The sequence below is a fragment of the Etheostoma spectabile genome, chromosome 3, assembly GCF_008692095.1.
Source record: "Etheostoma spectabile isolate EspeVRDwgs_2016 chromosome 3, UIUC_Espe_1.0, whole genome shotgun sequence".
NCBI classification, from domain to species: Eukaryota; Metazoa; Chordata; class Actinopteri; order Perciformes; family Percidae; genus Etheostoma; species Etheostoma spectabile.
Window position 1 is genome coordinate 17221381 of NC_045735.1, and position 18343 is coordinate 17239723.

At 41.4% G+C, this 18343-nt stretch overlaps 1 protein-coding gene across 17 annotated transcripts in view; it reads left to right on the forward strand.

The window, feature by feature from the left end:
- picalmb (phosphatidylinositol binding clathrin assembly protein b) overlaps positions 1 to 18343 on the forward strand; it is a 26386-nt gene continuing 8043 nt past the window's right edge. Inside the window, exons 1-23 of one of the 17 annotated variants that reach the window (XM_032503617.1) lie at positions 1 to 810; positions 6104 to 6246; positions 6357 to 6432; positions 6529 to 6631; positions 7063 to 7156; positions 7351 to 7462; positions 7559 to 7665; positions 7782 to 7823; positions 8755 to 8766; positions 9337 to 9422; positions 9685 to 9808; positions 9906 to 10033; positions 10474 to 10574; positions 10723 to 10875; positions 11270 to 11353; positions 13213 to 13305; positions 13536 to 13646; positions 15788 to 15904; positions 16035 to 16065; positions 16252 to 16351; positions 16514 to 16573; positions 17430 to 17582; positions 17937 to 18042. In XM_032503617.1, coding sequence (XP_032359508.1) covers positions 681 to 810; positions 6104 to 6246; positions 6357 to 6432; positions 6529 to 6631; positions 7063 to 7156; positions 7351 to 7462; positions 7559 to 7665; positions 7782 to 7823; positions 8755 to 8766; positions 9337 to 9422; positions 9685 to 9808; positions 9906 to 10033; positions 10474 to 10574; positions 10723 to 10875; positions 11270 to 11353; positions 13213 to 13305; positions 13536 to 13646; positions 15788 to 15904; positions 16035 to 16065; positions 16252 to 16351; positions 16514 to 16573; positions 17430 to 17582; positions 17937 to 18029 — 2253 coding nt within the window. In that variant the 5' untranslated portion in view covers positions 1 to 680 and the 3' untranslated portion in view covers positions 18030 to 18042. Of the gene's footprint in view, positions 811 to 6103; positions 6247 to 6356; positions 6433 to 6528; positions 6632 to 7062; positions 7157 to 7350; positions 7463 to 7558; positions 7666 to 7781; positions 7824 to 8754; positions 8767 to 9336; positions 9423 to 9684; positions 9809 to 9899; positions 10034 to 10473; positions 10575 to 10722; positions 10876 to 11269; positions 11354 to 13212; positions 13306 to 13535; positions 13647 to 15787; positions 15905 to 16034; positions 16070 to 16251; positions 16352 to 16513; positions 16574 to 17429; positions 17583 to 17936; positions 18043 to 18343 lie in introns of those variants that run through there. The other 16 variants (XM_032503608.1, XM_032503642.1, XM_032503654.1 and 13 more) reach the window with 16 other exon arrangements.

Sequence of the window (18343 nt, forward strand, 5' to 3'; positions counted from 1 at the left end):
CGTGTAGCCTACACCTGCACCACAGCAGATCTAACAGGGGACTCAGCGGTGTAACATCTGATTGAGGCTCTGCAGGGGCGGTGTGTGTTGTGTGTGTGTAGCCTTTTTACAGTAGAGCAGACCCGCCATTTCCCTCCCTGGTGGTCTTTTTTTTCTTTCATAGCGTTTTAAAGCGGAGCAGCGGCGGCAGCGGCGGCAGCGGCAAGAGGAGGGGAGGAGAAGAAGAAGCGGCGGCGGCGGCGGGCGGCGGCGACGACTGGCGGAGCGGCGGAGGCAGGCAGGCAGGCAGGCAGGCAGGAGGAGAGACGCAGGGATCCGGTGTGCCACATCGGGATGAGAGCGAGAAACAGACCCGGGTCGGATGAGTCAGCGAGTGGACCCTGCAATCACGGCATCCCTGAAATTTGAACGAAGCCGAGCGGTGCAACAAAAAAGAAACAAACTAACATTTTTTGACTGTTGTTGTTGTCAGATTCCGCTTCTTTTTATTCCGCCCTCCCCTGGCCCGCGTCTGTCATAGCCTAGTTTTGATTTTTTTTTCTTCTAACATTACCAAGGTGGGAAAAGGTGGGGGTCCATTAAGGTTGCGGAGGAGGTGGAGGTTTTATTTTCTTTCTTTATTCAAAGCCCGAAGATAAACCCAGAATTGCAAAGTCTTTTGTTGCATTCAGTGTGTGAAGATGTCGGGGCAGAGCATTACGGACAGGATAACTGCAGCCCAGCACAGTGTAACGGGATCCGCCGTGTCGAAAACAGTATGCAAGGCCACCACTCACGAAGTAATGGGTCCGAAAAAGAAACATTTGGACTGTGAGTATCTTCTTCTTTTTTTTTTTTTAACCAGCACACAAGTGTTAAATCACCACAGGCTCCCCCCCAACGGAAACACCGCTTTAACTGGCTGAGTTATGGCGGTGGAGGAGCTACAAGGCCTCAAAGCCTCAGGCTAGGCTAAATGCTAATGCTTGTTCATGTCAGGGAGATTATATTATTATACCGTCGAGCTCAGGTCTTGTTGACAAAGTGCTACACGTGATTAAGAAGGGTTTAAAGGGGTAGCAGCCTTTTATTAATGATTTACACGTGATTTCCTATTCATTTATTGTCCCAACTAGCTGTCAAACTAGCTTGTCTAGCTGTCTGGTTTTGTTCACCCCTTTCTGTAGTCATTCTCACGTCTAACGTTACTCATGGGGCTATAGCTTGAGTGTTTAGCCTACATAGCAACAATCAGTATACATGTTTTTTTGACTAGTATTTAACGGGAACACTTTTAAAATCAGTGGGGCCCTGCCACTCACAGGCCTTGAAACTAACATCTAACGTTACAGGAATCCAATTTCATCTCCCATCTCCCATCTTGGTGCACCTGCAGTAGGAAAAGTGTCTGTCTAAGGCTACATGGTAAACTGATTTGAGTACTTGTGTCATAACCTGCTGTGTCTCATGGTCGGGTCATGATGCTTCACACACTAAAATAAAATCACAGTTTGTGAGTTTCCTTCTGTCTTTACTCAGAACATCCAACACACTTCTGCACCTGATGTAAGCATCTTGTGGTCATTAGGCTGATGCACTCACAGTCAGAGGAGTCACTATGCGTCTATCTCTGTGCTTACAGATGCAGTGAAAGATTTTCTGCATATTGATCTGCTCTTGCAAATGCATGATATCATTAATGAATGTGGTTTTTGCGAAGGTCCTGCGTCGTCACAAGAGCTCAGTAGCAGTCCAGGAAAAGGGTTCAGGCTGTATCTTCAGACTCCTCGTAATGGTCTGTGGAATGAAATAGAGTCAAAGTCTGATTTCTTAATTGGTATAGGCTAAATAGTGACTTGTGGTGAATATTTTGGCTTCATGTTAAACGTTGCAGGTTCCACACCTGTTGTGCTGCTCAGGTGCCTCCCTGAGGGGACATGAGTAAAAAGTTGGCAGAGTGACACAGTGATGTTGGCTCGTTTCAACCAAGCCAGCTATCCAACGTGACTGACATTCCTCACGATGCAACTGAACTGAAGTGTATAATGTGTGTAGATAATAACACGTTGGCCTCTTGTTTAATTTTTTTTTGGATTCTTTGTGTCAGCTATTGTTTTCTCATACCCCCTTCTGACAGAATAGAAACTGTTTTCGTATAATTACAAAATGTATTATAAGTCTAGTCTTTTTAGGCCTTTAGAAGAGCGTTGAAGGGATGATATTCTACTGTAAATGAGGGGAGAGAGAGATAGGGTACAATCAGAGTTTAGAGAAATTATTGAAGTATAGGAATGCACAAATATGGATGGATAGCTTGAAATATTTTGATAATATTCGGGCCGATACGCGCATGAGTTTCTTTCCTTTAACTATAAGCGTGTTGAATGTTGTTTAAATATAAGCAGTTGTGCAAGAAGAACTTGTTCTAGAATTGGCAAAATCTTGATTTAAATCAGGAAAATTACTACAGAACAATAAATCTTTTTTTTTCTTCTTTTTTTGACTCAAATATGAATATCAGCCATAAACAATTTGTATTGTTTGGGCTGTACTACTACCTGCATTGAGTCCCAGCCTTAGGCATGTTTAAGGTTGGAGAGTAATTCAGTGTTATTGTAACAACTTTAAGTAGAATCCAGGGCAACGAACAATTATGTTTTTTTTTTTTTTTAAATAATCTGACAAAAGCTTTCTCAAGTAAGTAATTAATTAATAACTTGGTCTTGGAGAATATTAAAAGTGATGTCTTTAAATGCTTGATTCTGGCTGACCATGAGTCCAAAACCTAAAGATATTCAGGTTACACAAGGGAACAAGGGAATTTGGCATTTTTGCGTGAAAAATAACTTTGACGATTAACTGATTGCTTAGATTTTAGTGTCAATAAGGTACCAGATTTTTGATACAATACCAAAATAGTATTTGCTTGTTACTTTGGGAAATATTTAAACACATTATATACCCACATTTTACAAACTTTTTTTTATTTTACAAAGAAGCCAAAGTTCTCATGTTAAAAGTCTAAATTATGGCTGCACGATATGAGGGAAATATGTGATAGATTTGTTGAATATTGCGATAATGATATTTGTTTTGATATTTTATAAATTTTTTAATATGAATTAATTTATGAAATAAACAGACTGAAGTATACTCAGTTCCCCAGTTTGGCAGCTTTCAGTATTCTGCTAAAATTCAACAAATGTTTTATTGAATTTAAGACGAAAAAAGGAAATCCTTTCCAACATTCTTTTATTGAGCAAATTTAACATTGAATTGAATAAAGAAAAGCTATAGTGCGTAGTTTCTGTCGCCCCCATGAGGAATTCTAAGTAATGACAACTAAACTGTCCGCACGTCCATATGATACAAGTCTACATGATCGACCCCCCCCCCCCACACACACACACATGCACATGCACAGTAGCTGGTAGCCAAGGAGGACACAAAGCTTAAAACCACATGATGGACTCTTCAGAAGACGTCATTATCTTCACTTGAGTTTCTGTGCTGGAAAGTCAAAGGACGACACCAGTTTCTGAACATAGTTATACTGAGAAATCCAGAGAGAGTTGTGTGGCGCTGATAGTCTTTTTAAGCTTTGTAGCAACTCATTTGGCAATGGCTTGAATGTTTGAATGGTGATTAACACACTGTTTAGCAGCAGCATCATGACTGTTACATTTTTGTCCCATGAATGAATCAGATTAGAAATGATTAATGTCAACCACTGTGAATATATAGTGGGCTGATTGTAACATGACGGAGCTGTCACTGTTATTCCTCCCCCATATTCCCCCTCCGCCTCCTCCTCCCTCCTACTCGTCTCCTCTCCGTCATCTTCTTCTGGGCAGTTGAGCCACCCATGGTAGCTGCTGCTGCTGCTGCTGCTTCTCTGGAAGGTTATCCTGTCCTACTTAAAGTCCCCCGCCTTTTGAAAAGTCAAATATAGGACAAAAAGGGAGGCCCAATTACCCCGTCAGTCTGATCCCTGCTGTGAATGGCAGGGTCATTAGCACTTTGACTAACATCATTCAACCAGTACATGGATGTAGGATGAACATGTATAGTTAACATCTTAATGCCCCTGCACTTTATATTGGTGTGTTAAAAGGATGTATTGTTGCCATTAACAATGAAAATTAATGATATAAGTTTCTTCTTTGGCCGCAGGGATCCCTGATTGCATTAAGAAAGCTTTGCTGGTTATTATGCTGATTTTTTTTTGTCCAAAACCATTTTACTCAGTGTGTTAGAATGGCATAATTATTACAGTATTATAACTCAGGTAGGCCTATATAGTGTAGTTAGCTGCCACTAACATTTAATTATTAACAATTAATCTGATTATTTGTTTAATTAGTCGATCAGTCATTTATGAAACTGGGGACACAGGTAAATTTGGGGGATTTTATATAGACGGGTTCAAATTTTACAATTACGGTACATACAAATTACACATGTGGGTTTTTCAACCCTTGAACGATTAATCGATAATCAAAATAGTTTCAGATTAATACTCTGTCGATCAACTCATGGACTCGTCATAATACGAATATATTCTAGCCTGCACTTGTGGTGTTTTTGCATCAGTTAATTCTAAATATTTGATGGGGGAAGCACAGTCTATTGAAGATGAGCTGTTTGACTTGTTTCATTTTGATGGGCTTGTTTTGCAGATGGATTGTTAATTAGAGATGTTCCGATACCATTTTTTACTTCCCGATACCGATTCCGATACTTGTGCTGTGGGTATCGGCCGATACCGAGTACCCGTACCAGTGTGTTTAAAAAAAAAAAAAAAAAAAAGACTGTTATAATATTATCATTGTGGTAAGGCCTGGCTCAGGTTTAACACTTTTTAAAACGTGAATTAATACAGCAAATGGAAGCCATATATTTTTAAATAGAACAGTATAAAAATGTAAAACAACATGAACGTTGGACTTGGGGATTTTCCACTTTACTAGAACCCCCTCAATTGATTCGGCAATTAATGTGCCAGTGTGTGACCCTCGGGACTCGGTGGGGTGCAGCTTCGCACTTCGAGGGGTAACGTTGACTCTCTGTCCACCCAGTGGGACGTTAAACTCAGCAAAGACACGGGGCACACGTCGGAGCGCCACATGTCCGTGGTAAAGCTGTCTGCATGCACGTCTTTGCCCAAGCATACACGAAACGTGTCCCTAACTGTCTCGTATAATTTGGGTAGCGCAGTTTCGGAGATATATTTACAACCTGGCAAACCGTACCTTGGCTTCTAATGCTCCGTTAAGCGGCGAAATCCCAAATTTTCGACAACAGACAGGGGTTGGTAATCCAGTACAATAAACTCCCAAACTTTGTTGGTTATCGTTGTTGCTTTTTGGCTGTCTTTGGGGAATGTATCTCGTCGCTGGAAGGCAGTTTCCAGAGTTTGCTGCTGCACTTCGTCCTTTTTCCCCCCCTGGCTTTCGTAAATTCGTTGTGCTCTTTAGCGTGACGCGTCTTCAAATGTTTAATTAAGTTGCTGCTGTTGAAGTTTGCAACACTCGTGCCACCCCTTGAAATTGCTTCTTTGCATATGTTGCATGTTGCCGTCTTACCGGTGGGAACATCCACGGTAAAGTACTGCCAACCTGCCGACATGATGCGCTAATGCTAGCTTGTTTTAAGGAGGCGTTAGGCGATCAATTCTTCTTCGCCCCTCTAAAACAGCAGCGCAACTATTTTAAGAGTGGCGAAGAAGAACTGTGTCCGAGCTAACGGAGCTAACCAGTAAATAGATTCCTATTTTTAATAGTTTATGTGGTATCGGATCGGTGCCTGTACTCCAGTACTCGCCGATACCGATGCCAGCATTTTCGGCAGTATCGGAGGCATTTCCGATACTGGTATCGGAATCGGAACATCTCTATTGTTAATATAATAATAATGGCTTACAGTTATATAGCACTTTATCAAAGACACTCAAAGTGCTCGGGGCGGGGGGCGCTACTCTCTACCAGCACCAATGTGTAGTAGCACCCACCTGATGATGCACGGCAGCCTTACGGCGCCACACGCTCATCACACATCACTACATCCAGTACCTTACGATGATGAGCTCAACCACCTGATCTTATGAACTTCCGATTGCTTTCAGATCTGATCCACTGCACCAACGAGATGAACGTGAATATCCCCCAGCTGGCTGATTCGCTGTTCGAGAGGACCACCAACACCAGCTGGGTGGTGGTGTTCAAGTCACTCATCACCACACACCACCTCATGGTCTACGGCAACGAGGTGACACACGCTTCAGCAGACACAAGCAGATAATTTGAGCATTAAAGTATTACTAATTAATAGTGTGGTGGTGTTGTGTCTAACCACTACCCCCCCCACATCCCTTACAGCGTTTTGTCCAGTACCTGGCTTCAAGGAATACACTATTCAACCTCAGTAATTTTTTGGACAAAAGTGGGTTACAAGGTAAAAATTTGATTCCTAAGATATGAACCATTTATATATGTTAAAAAAAGAAGGAGAAAAAAAAAAAAAGTATTTTTTTCTTGTTTTCCGTTCCAGGTTATGACATGTCCACATTTATCAGGAGGTATAGTCGATACCTGAATGAGAAAGCCGTTTCATACAGACAGGTCGCCTTTGACTTCACAAAAGTTAAACGCGGGTAAGTATGTATTATTATTATTATTATTATTATTATTATTATTATTATTATTATTATTATGAAATATTTAAATATAAAGAAAATCAATCGTTCAATCAAAATAAGTTGATTGTCGAAATATTTTTTTTTAATTAAAACTATTTTGATAATCAAATAATCATTTTAGACATTTTATTAAGCAAAAATGCCAAAACGTGTTTGAGTTCCAGCTCCTCAGACATGAGGATTTTGTGCTTTTTTTTGTCATATATGATAGCAAACTGATTTCATTTGGGCTTAGACTGTTGGTCAGACAGAACAAGACGTCTCAAGACGTCCCATTACTCTGTGGGACATTGTAGGAAGGTTAAGTCAGTCTGCTATCATGTTGTTGCTCAACCATCTCTTTGTCCTCTCTCCTCGGTCCTCCGACTCTCCATGTGTCCACACAGAGTGGACGGCGTGATGAGGACAATGAACACAGAGAAGCTGCTCAAGACTATCCCCATTATTCAGAACCAGATGGATGCCCTCCTCGATTTCAATGTGAGTTTAAGGTGAAGCCCCCCCGTAGCTCTGCAGCCTGTGTAGTAAGAAGCTGCTCGCCTGGAGTGTGCAGGTCTCGCTGCGGCTGCTGCAAACAAATGCGTGATTGTAGTTCACATATACGGGCTATGTTTTGTCTACGTCGACAAATCGCTGTGGAGAAGCTGTAAGATAAATGATTGCCTTCCCCTCAGGTCAATGCCAACGAGCTGACTAATGGAGTCATCAACGCAGCCTTCATGCTCCTCTTCAAAGACTCCATCAGGCTCTTCGCTGCGTATAACGAAGGCATTATCAACCTGCTTGGTAAGACCACTTTCACTTTTAACCTTCGCTTCTCTTCACGGTTTTCCCAATATGTTTTGATCCGTCATTCAATTTCTGTTTTTCCCCACCAAATAGAGAAATACTTTGACATGAAGAAGACTCAGTGTAAAGAAGGTTTGGACATTTACAAGAAGTTTCTCACCCGGATGACGCGGATATCCGAGTTCCTCAAAGTAGCGGAGGTAAATCACACTGCGTAATTGTTGTTTTGTCCCAGATGCATGCACCAGCTGTCACGTGCGTCTTAATGCTGCAGAGACACAATTGTAACTTGGTTTTCTTTGTCTCTGTCTAACAGCAGGTGGGCATTGATCGAGGAGACATCCCAGACCTTTCACAGGTAAGAACCGTTCCTTCAAAGCAATCTGAAAACACAGAGATTTCACTGTTAATAGAAAGTCTTTCCTTGCTCTCTTTCTCCTATTTCCAGCTCTAACTACTAGGGCTGGGAGAAAAAATGGATACAGCATAGCATCGCAATATTTTCAGTGGCAATACTGTATCGATACACAGACGCCAAGTATGGATCTTTTCTTATATGAGCGTTGGTCAGTTTGTCCCATTTTGCAGCAATAAAATTGAAGATGAACAAACAGGGAAAGTTTCTTTTTAGATAAAACAAATGTTGACAAAGTTTTCTTTTAGGGACGTCATTTGAAATTGGGAAAAATTAGAAGTTAGAAATTCTAGTATATCGCAGAATATTGCAATATGTTTAAAATCGCAATAATATATTGTGGCATAAGTATCGTGATGATAACATATCGGGAGGAATCTGGTGATCCCCCCCCACTAACTGCCCTTTTGTCATCAGCGTTGTCTACAACGTCAAACGAGTGTAGTACACCTACCTACACACACACACACACACACCAACAAATATTCTTTAAAATAAGACACTTTGCATGATTTCCTTCTCAAGCGCATGTTTGCCAGAGGAGGTGGTCTTCCTCTTCTTCTGCTTCTCCTCCTTTTCTTCTTGCCCTTCTTTTTCTTCTTCTTGTTCTTCTTGTTCTTTCTTCTTCTTCTTACTTCTACAGCAAATAAAGGTGTTGTCCACACTAAGTGTTTTAGAGTAATCACTGTAATTGCAATACACTCAGCAAATCAGCTGTTTGATGTTTCCTATTTAAAAGTAAACTGCACAAACTGTTGTGTTTCAGGGTCCAATTTTACAATATATTTCTCCAGAGAACTGCAGCTAAAATCACATTCCCCCTTTGACTGTCACCACCTTTATATTCTGTATTTTCCCCTTATTTTTCCACTAGTTCACAGTTTGTGTAAGTACTATCATTTCACTCTTCTTCTATGTCTGTGAATTGCTTCAGTGTTGTCTTTTTGCATGCCTCTGCTCTGACTCTGTCTCCTACATCGTGGTGAAAACCAGTTGAAGGAAAAAACACTCGCTGTGGTAAATTCTGTTCACTTTGGTCACGTTGTTGAGGCTTTGAACCAGTGTAGCTCATCTACTGTCAAGTGGCTGCCCCGTTGTGCTTAGACACGGCCGGTTCAACAACGCCCAGGTTGTTGGAGGTGCCGTGGTGCTGTACGTCATCCCACACAGATGTTGCTCTCATCCAAAGTAGCGTTTTTGGCTGGAATGCAGTCATTGATCAGTGGTGGGTAACCAAAAGCCCAAACTTGGTAGTTTTAGCTTACCTTTTGTTGAGCAAAATTGAACCTCCTAATCAATGACATAGATTGGTTGTCCGGTGTGTATTCGTGGTGTGTGATGTTTGCTGCTCTGTCTTGGTTGCCCACCACTGTCGTTTATGGTTTTGATGTCCATGCAAACTACATTTTTTTTGTGTGTCAGGAACTTGCTGACTGTGTGTTTTCTGTCACGGCAGGCTCCCAGTAGCCTTCTCGAAGCTCTGGAGCAGCACTTGGCGTCTTTAGAGGGCAAGAAGGTCAAAGACTCCACTGCAGCCAGCAGGTTCATTAATCCTCCCATCCTCCCAAGATATCAAGTTTTTATTGTGGTTGAGCTGTATTTTGTCAATCAGTCCAGCTTTATTCGTATAGCAAATTCAAAGTGCTTTACAGATCTACTGACAAGATGATCATAAGACAGACAGTACAAATGTAAACAGCAAAGCAGTTTAAGGCTTGAGAGATAAAAAATGGAAATGTGATAATAAAACGAAATGATGCACAAATCAATTAATCTAGAGTGGATCTGTGTCTTTTTCCTGCAGGGCCAGCACTCTATCAAATGCTGTGTCATCACTGGCCAGCACGGGGATGTCTTTCACTAAAGTGGATGAGCGGGAGAAGCAGGCAGCTCTCGAAGAGGAGCAGGCTCGACTGAAAGCTCTGAAGGTGGCTTTGCTGTTTTCAAAAAACAAAGCTTAACTATGAGCGCGCATTGATGTTGCCTGTATGTTTGAATGAAAGTTTCACTCTCACTCAGGAACAGAGGCTCAAAGAGCTTTCCAAGAGGCCCTCCTTTGCCACCACTGATACATCACCGATCTCCACCACTGGGGGCACTATTAGCACAGCACCAGCCATCGACCTCTTCTCTACACCCAGCTGCTCTAACGGGTACGGCATTCATCTACAGCATATCCCCTCTTTGGTTATGAGATATGTTTTCAGTTTGTTTTTGAACTATTTTATACCCATTCTGAAAGTTTTTAGTCCCTTAGCCTCCATCCACTTGTGATTATAGCTGCTTAACGGTTAGAATATTCATTTTACTGAAAGTCTGAAAGAGTCACATGTATATTTTTATATACATATGAGCCCTGTGACTCTACCTGTGTTTACCATTTTCCATAACAAAAACTGTGAAAACTAATTTTTCAGAAGTGTGCAAGCAAAACACAACAGTTAAAAAAAATCAACTAAGTTTGAAAAGGGAATAAATAGTGAAGACAAAACCCATTTTAACGTTGTTTGTATCTCTGTAAATGCAGCAGTAGCGTGTCTTTTCGACTAGTGGAATTGCCTTTTGAATTAGGTCTTTCTTTTTCTGTCTGCAGTGCAGTGAAGATGGAGAGTGACCTTTTTGATCTGCAGTCAGGGTTCCAGCCCTCAATGCAATCAGCTTCAACAGGGCTTCCAGTGGCAACAGCGTGGTCAGGTATCTTCAACACCTCCAACCAACGCCTGTGTTTCTGGACTTGGACCTTTTCTGCATGCTCTCCCTTCTCTTGTTGTTGTCTGACTCTTCCTCTCCACTCTATTCTGTCTTTGTCTTTTCTCTGTCTCTCTTTCCTCTGCCTGCCTAGATCCTTTCACCTCTGCTGAAGCTGGAGATGAATCCATGCCAAACCTTAACCCTTTCCTCTCAAAACTCGTTGTCGATGCCACTCACTTACCTGTCGTGTCTTCAGACGGTGTTAGCTTTTCCTCTAGGACACCTGGTCATGAAATGTTTGGTGGTAACGACTCATTTTGTTTCTCTTTAAATGTCTTGTCACTCTTGCTCATTTCTCTGTTGTCACTTATAAGCATGACTAGCTTGCATGTTTACTGTGCTGAATGTTGATTCTCTGTCTGTGCAAATCTAAATGATCTTCTTTTGTCTTTTTGTACAAAGGTCCTCATTGCAGTTTATACCAATCTCAGTTATGTTGTATTTTAGTGAGAACACCTCCTAATGAATCAACTAGTATCTTTCATGTCCCACTGTAGAGGCCATACGCCCATTTTGCTTTACAGTTACCTTTCATCCTCTTTTAGTGAACCGTTTGGTGTTGCATTGTAATACAAACATGCCATAGAGCTTTTAAGTTGAAACTTGTTCTTTTACCAACCTTATTTTTGATTCTCCAGATCGTTACAATCCCTTTATTGACACAAACTCATCCGTTTCAACCAATTACAAACGCACAGTGCGGATAGAACACTCCATCTCAGGTACTATGATGGCTCACCATCTCAGCCTATGTTTCCTAAACCCTGGCAAACATAGGATCCTATGCAATTCCCCAGAGGGCTCTTATTTTAATAGACATGGTAGAAATGTGGTCATAACTAAACTAATATCAAAGGAAAAGCCTGACAATTTGGGAAATACACTTATACATGGCTGCCGGCACCAAAACTGGTTCTGGCCCATGTGTGGCTGCCAAATCTAAACCATATTAGGTATTGTAGATACAGGTCGGGGGCACGTTCAATCTCAGAACGGTGTGCACCACTTTGCTACGGTATCTGGGTTCAATGACATGTTTCCTCTGAACAGTGTGAAAACGGCATGAAACTTGATTTAAAGTATGTTTTCTCTTGGTTGGTGGGTGTGTTAGAGGTGTTACCCAATCAGTAGTCTTGCATTGCACAGCGCTGCGGAGGAGGGTCTGGCTAGTCCACGCAACATTCTGGCATGGGAGAAAAACGTGCTCTGGTTTATTGGCATTTCTTTAAACCAATCACAGTTGTCTTGGGCAGGGCTCAACCCTGGACGCAGCAACGGTGCCGCTGCAAAACAGCCTCGGGAAGGAACTTGTTTTTGTGGAAAAAGTGTATGTTCAGTAGTTTTAGTCGTGCAACAAAAAGCTCAGATTGGACAGATAGTCTAGCTAGCTGTCTGGATTTGCCCTGCAGAGATCTGAGGACCAGGTAACCATAGTCCTCAGATTGGACAGATAGTCTAGCTAGCTGTCTGGATTTGCCCTGCAGAGATCTGAGGACCAGGTAACCATAGTCCTCAGATTGGACAGATAGTCTAGCTAGCTGTCTGGATTTACCCTGCAGAGATCTGAGGACCAGGTAACCCTAGTCCTCAGATTGGACAGATAGTCTAGCTAGCTGTCTGGATTTACCCTGCAGAGATCTGAGGACCAGGTAACCATAGTCCTCAGATTGGACAGATAGTCTAGCTAGCTGTCTGGATTCACCCTGCAGACATCTGAGGACCAGGTAACCCTAGTCCTCAGATTGGACAGATAGTCTAGCTAGCTGTCTGGATTTACCCTGCAGAGATCTGAGGACCAGGTAACCCTAGTCCTCAGATTGGACAGATAGTCTAGCTAGCTGTCTGGATTTACCCTGCAGAGATCTGAGGACCAGGTAACCATAGTCCTCAGATTGGACAGATAGTCTAGCTAGCTGTCTGGATTTACCCTGCAGAGATCTGAGGACCAGGTAACCATAGTCCTCAGAAACCCAGTTTTTTATATCTAGAGTTTGTGTTGTGTTGCTGTGTTGTCTTGTTAGAAATAATATGAAACCAAAATGGAGAAATTTACTTAATAATACTTTAAATTTGTTACGTGATGGCACCCCCTATTTGAACATTAATTAGTTGGAATACCATTCCCTGTCTACGTACTGTAGATGTTTGTGTAAAGCTGCAACGTACGGCACATTTGGTTACCTTTGGACAGAGCCAGGCTAGCTGTTTCCATTTTTCATGCTAAGCTAAGCTAAGCTAAGTGGCTGTTGTCTAGACATGAGAGTGGTATTGATCTCCATTTTCATCTCTTAGAAGGAAAGCAAATAAGCATATTTCCCAAAATGTCAAACTACTCCTTTGATCCTTCCCTCTTGGTTGCTACAATACTGTTGTGCATTATCATAACCCTCTACAACACTTTGACTTTACTTAAAACACCCAGAATTGTTAGACATGTTAGCCATCTTTTTTCTGCCTGTATTGCTGTCATTTCCCACCTGTATCTCTGGCCGGGCGTTGAAATGCCTTTTCCTTTTGCTCTCTCTCTTCCTCTCTCTCTGTCTCTTTTGTCTTCCTCTTCCTGCTTCCTGTGGCGTGTCAGACTCCTTCTGTGGTCCAGTGTCCATTGCCCAGCACCTCCCACACCAGGCTCCCTTCCCCACTGAGCCCTCTACTGTAGCAGGTCTATTCAGAGGTACAGAAGGCTCTCTCCAGCACATTCAGCAATAGATCGATGCTAGTTTTCTATCCTGCCGAGAAAGTGGTGGTATGCAGCTCTCTGTTCAAGTAACCAGTGATTGATAAATGGACACTGTACTGACAAGGGCCAGTGCAGAAACCAAAAGGCCAGGTTAGATTTCAGAGTAATTTTACTTCATGTAACCTCTGTAACTGCAGCTGTCGTCTCTCTTATCTCTTATGAAGGATACTCGACGCCACAGGCTCCTCCACAACAGTCAGCAGGGGGACTCCAAGTGGACTTTGAGTCCGTTTTTGGAGCCAAGGCCGCAGGCAGCAACATCCTCAATTCTGATGGTGAGCATTTTGTGTTTACATATTACATAAGTAGGGCTGCACGATTTGGAGAAAAAGTCATATTGCAATTTACTATGCTGCCCTTACAATTGCGATATAATGTAATCATGAGATTACTAAACAAAAATGAAATAACTTTAACTTATTTATTATTTTAAAGAATGTCGTATGCCCTTATAAACGATGACATTGAAGATGGGTGTAATATAATAACTAGTGATTAAGTAACAAAATGTACGGGAATGGAGAGATATTTCCTTCTTTATAGAGCTGTGTAGATTGAATTATTACTTTATGTTATCACTATTATTATTACTTCAGCTTAGTGCTCTGAAACCCACTACACTTCTGACACTCACGTGACAAAGTGTCCCCTGTGGAAATTACACCCTAGGGTGTTACAATGTGGAGACGTGGAGTGCGCACAGTATCAAGCCCACCTTTTTGTTTACTCATATCGCATAATGTTTGCGGTTATGTAATCTCACAGTGACATTGCGATTAGATGAATCATGCAGCCCTACATATTCATATAAGTGAACATACAATAACTGCAATAGGTTTCTGTGTTTTAGTAAGCTAGACGTGTTTGCAGATGATGAATCAAAATCATTTATAATGGCCGATTTATAAAAATATATATCAGAATCATCCATAATGACAAATAAATTATTCAGATAAATAAATATCTAAAAAAAATGTCCCTGTTGGCAACAATGATTTTTTTTTTTTTTGTTCCCTAAACTAATATCATCCTTTCTTCAGTCTCTGTACTAACTCTCTGATTTCTAAATTGTGTTTGTATTATTGTATTATTTTTGTATTTTGTTCAAAGGACATTAAGTTTCTTATCTTAAGTTTGTATTTTTATACATTTTATTTATCAGACCTTTAATATATTTTGATGTTCCTCTGTTCTGTTGGGACAATAAAACAAATTATTACCATATTATTTTAGTGAGAACTCATAAGTAACTACAAATAACTAATGTTAGGGAAATCTGTTTATGTTTTAAAACGTGTTTCTGGACTTCGGCCAATATATCAGCATATCAGATTTTAAATGACCAAATATTCGTATCGGTATCGGTGGGGCTCTAGTAGTTACAGCAGAGCGCTGGATCTCGTCCAGATGTCAGATTCAGGTGAAGCGGCGGCAACGCTCGGCCGTGTCTTCAGAGTCCCCAGTACAAGTACAGACTGTCTTCTCTCCACTGCTTAGCAACACCTGTCAGCATCTGCCAGCAGCACACACGTGCAATATGCCACCGTGCCCAATCTCAACCATTGTTATGTTGCAGACACAACGTGATTTAGGGTATTACTGAATCCAAAACACCTTCCAGAGTACATTTTGACATCTCATGGTGGCACTTACATGTGTCTCATTTATTTTAAAACAAACTCTGGCTTTGGTAACATCTAGTTCTTCACTTCACATTTAACTTAAGTTAACATAAGTCACTTATTTAGGAAGTCTATTAAACGAAAGCAAGATTATAATCCTTAACGAAAACAAATGAAATATCAAAAGCTAGGTGGGAAAAAAACATTGTCGTAAACTGAAATAAAAACGAGGCATTCCGAAAAATCTAACCAAAACTGTAATGTGTCTTTGCAAAACTAACCATTAAAACCAAACTGAGCTTCAAAACAAAAAGTCACAACAAAATAAAAACAAACTAATAAAAAATGCAAACCTATAATACCTTGGACCAAAGCCAGACGTAATGTAATGTATAGAAAAAAGATCCTGAAACACAGGAACTGCATCAGAGTTTCTCTCCCCACTCACAGAATTGCTTTGGTCTTGAAGAAGAAATATGAGACTAATTCCCTTTTTAAGACCGATGCAGTTTAGCATTAGTGTTACTAGTTCTTATCACAGCAGAAGACTGAGCAGTAATATTTACAGTTGTGTACACGGTGTATTGAGGGGCGTTCACCATCTCTCTCTCCCCTCATTTCATGTCATCTCTCACTGCCGGCTATCTACTATAATAAATAAAAATAATACTGAACAATACAACTCCAATCACAGATAAAAACCATCCATCATTTGTGTTGTAAAATCTTTTCAAATGAACATTTGTACCTTTTTGTATGTGCAAAACGTGTCTTATCTCAGCGTGTGTTGTCAGATATTTCTGGGGGCATCCTGAAACCGACTCTCGCCGGCTCCAACCAGGCGCCCGGTCAGCTGCCAGATAAGCTGGTGTCGGATGACCTCGACTCCTCCCTGGCCAACCTTGTCGGCAGTGAGTGTGATGCCTTGCCTTTCAGCTGCTCTAATTAAAGCGCGTGTTCATTAAGGCACAAGAATGACAACGTTTTTGCAGATAGACATCTACCCCATGAATTTGTCTTTCTTTTTTTTTTTTTTTTTAGACCTCGGCATCGGGAACGGCATGATGAAAAAGTAAGTGATGGGTCAGCGCTCTGTGGCTTACACACACACACACCACACACACACCACAACAACACACACACACACACACACACACACACACACACACACACCATACACTGCTGCACAAAAAAAGGCAGCGGCTTTGTGCTTTCAGGGCAGTTACAAGCTGGTGCTAACAACTGTCTTAATCTGCAGTGACATGCACTGGAGCCAGCCGGGGGAGAAGAGGATGACCGGCGGCACCAACTGGCAGCCCAAAGCAGCACCGAGCACGACCTGGAACCCTGTTTCCATGGTGACACGCCGGTTTTTAACTGTAGTGCTGCTGCTGATTTCTGCTCCTGTTGTATTACTCTCTTACTTTCACCGCCAGATAACTGGAGATGCTGTAATGTTACGCTGCTTCATTGTTTTTGAGGTCGTTTGTGTTCTTACTGGCCTGCTTGTGTCTCTTCAGCCAACGTCAGTCATGGCCTTCCCTGCCACCACGCCCACAAGCATGATGGGATACGGCATGGTCAGTATTGTGGCAAATACACAGTCTGTGTAGCTTCTCTTCAGTCCTTTTCTGTTTTGAATTCAAAAAATGAATCACATATAACATTCTGAATGTTGCTAAAACACTTCATATCAGATAATTGCCTTATGTTTTAATTAACCCAAATTAAGTGAATACACCTAATTTGGGTCAAGTAAGCCATTGTTTTGCGGTTATTATGAATATTATCTTAAAGTTTTATGAATAAAATAAACGGTGGAGGATTCTCAATAGTTTTTATTAAAAGCACACTCCACTTATAAATATTTACTGGCAGGCACATGGGTTTTCTTAATTATTTATTTTTGGATTTGGAAGTGAAAATAAACACACGTCTTGAGATGCAAATGTGATTAATCTTCTTCATATTGATTTACAGTACAAGGTTTATTAGTCAAGTATGCCGCTTGAAAATGTCTGTTTTTGGTGAGATGAGACAAGTATTCAAATTAAACTGTAATTATTGTCTTTAGCCGTTTTTAGTTTAACTAAAAAAGCCGAACTTTACTGCTGCCTCATAAATGTGGTTGTTTTTAAATGTACTATTATAATAATATAATATTGGGATTTTGAACTATTGGGACAAAGCGAGCAATTTCAATATGTAATCTTTGGCTCTGTGGAATTCTCACTGTTTTCTGACATTACATACCAAATGATGAATCAATAAATCTGAAAAGTGATCATCAGATTAACCAAGAGTAAAAATAATCTCAAATTGGAGGCCTAAACACATACACATTCTACACAGAGTGGCTTTAAATTTGCAAAGCAAATGACTGAAATACTCCATCACTGGAATGACTCGTTCTCCTCTCTGTGCAACATGCTGCAGCCTCCACAAATGGGCTCTATGGGGATGATGAATCCACCCACCATGATGTACTCCCAGCCGGTGATGAGGCCACCCAACCCCTTTGGCTCCGTGTCGAGTGCTCAGGTGGGTGCACAGCCGTCCGACCACGCCGCCGAGCGGACGCACAATGAAGTCAGTATCTATTTGCGCAGTTATCAGGTTGAGTAAATAGGTGTATCCATAGTGCTGTGACGTGTTCCATAATTCCTCACTATGTGAGCTTTGTTGTTAGTGTGAATACTGCTGACGATGATGACAGTTTTTACAATAGACCCTTCACTCCCATGAACTGAAAGGGGACAAAACTGTGAATCGTCTCCCTTGTTGTGACTCCCCTGTCCCCCCCCCCCAACAACTCCTTTTTCTTAACCCTTCTTCTATTCATCACAGCCTCCCCAAACTAATATCATCCTTCCTTCCGTCTCTGTACTGACTCTCTGACTTCTCCTCTGGTCCTCCTACTTCCTGTATTTCTTCCTGGAATAGCCCTCCGCAGCCTCTAGTCCTTCCAGCCAGAGTCCTCTCCGAGCCCCTGGACAGGACCCGTTTGCACACCTCTCTCTCAAGGATTTCTTGTAGAGCGTCTCTTTAGGTACAGCATGCTCTATGCTAGCGGGTGCACCTGCATGTGTTGCATGCCCAGTAGAGATGTTCCGATACTATATTTTACTTCCCGACTACAGTGGATGTTGCTAGCGTTGTATATGCTAAAGGTCATACAGACAATGAATACTATCAAACTTGTTTTTATTTTCAAGTTTGATAGTCAGTCATAATGAAATAAAAACCATAAGTGAATCTAGGAATAAATACCAATTCCCTTTTTTAAACCTGCTAAAGTGCAGCCACAGTTTAGTAAAGTAAAAGCAACTGAACTGGGAATCTCTAAGCCC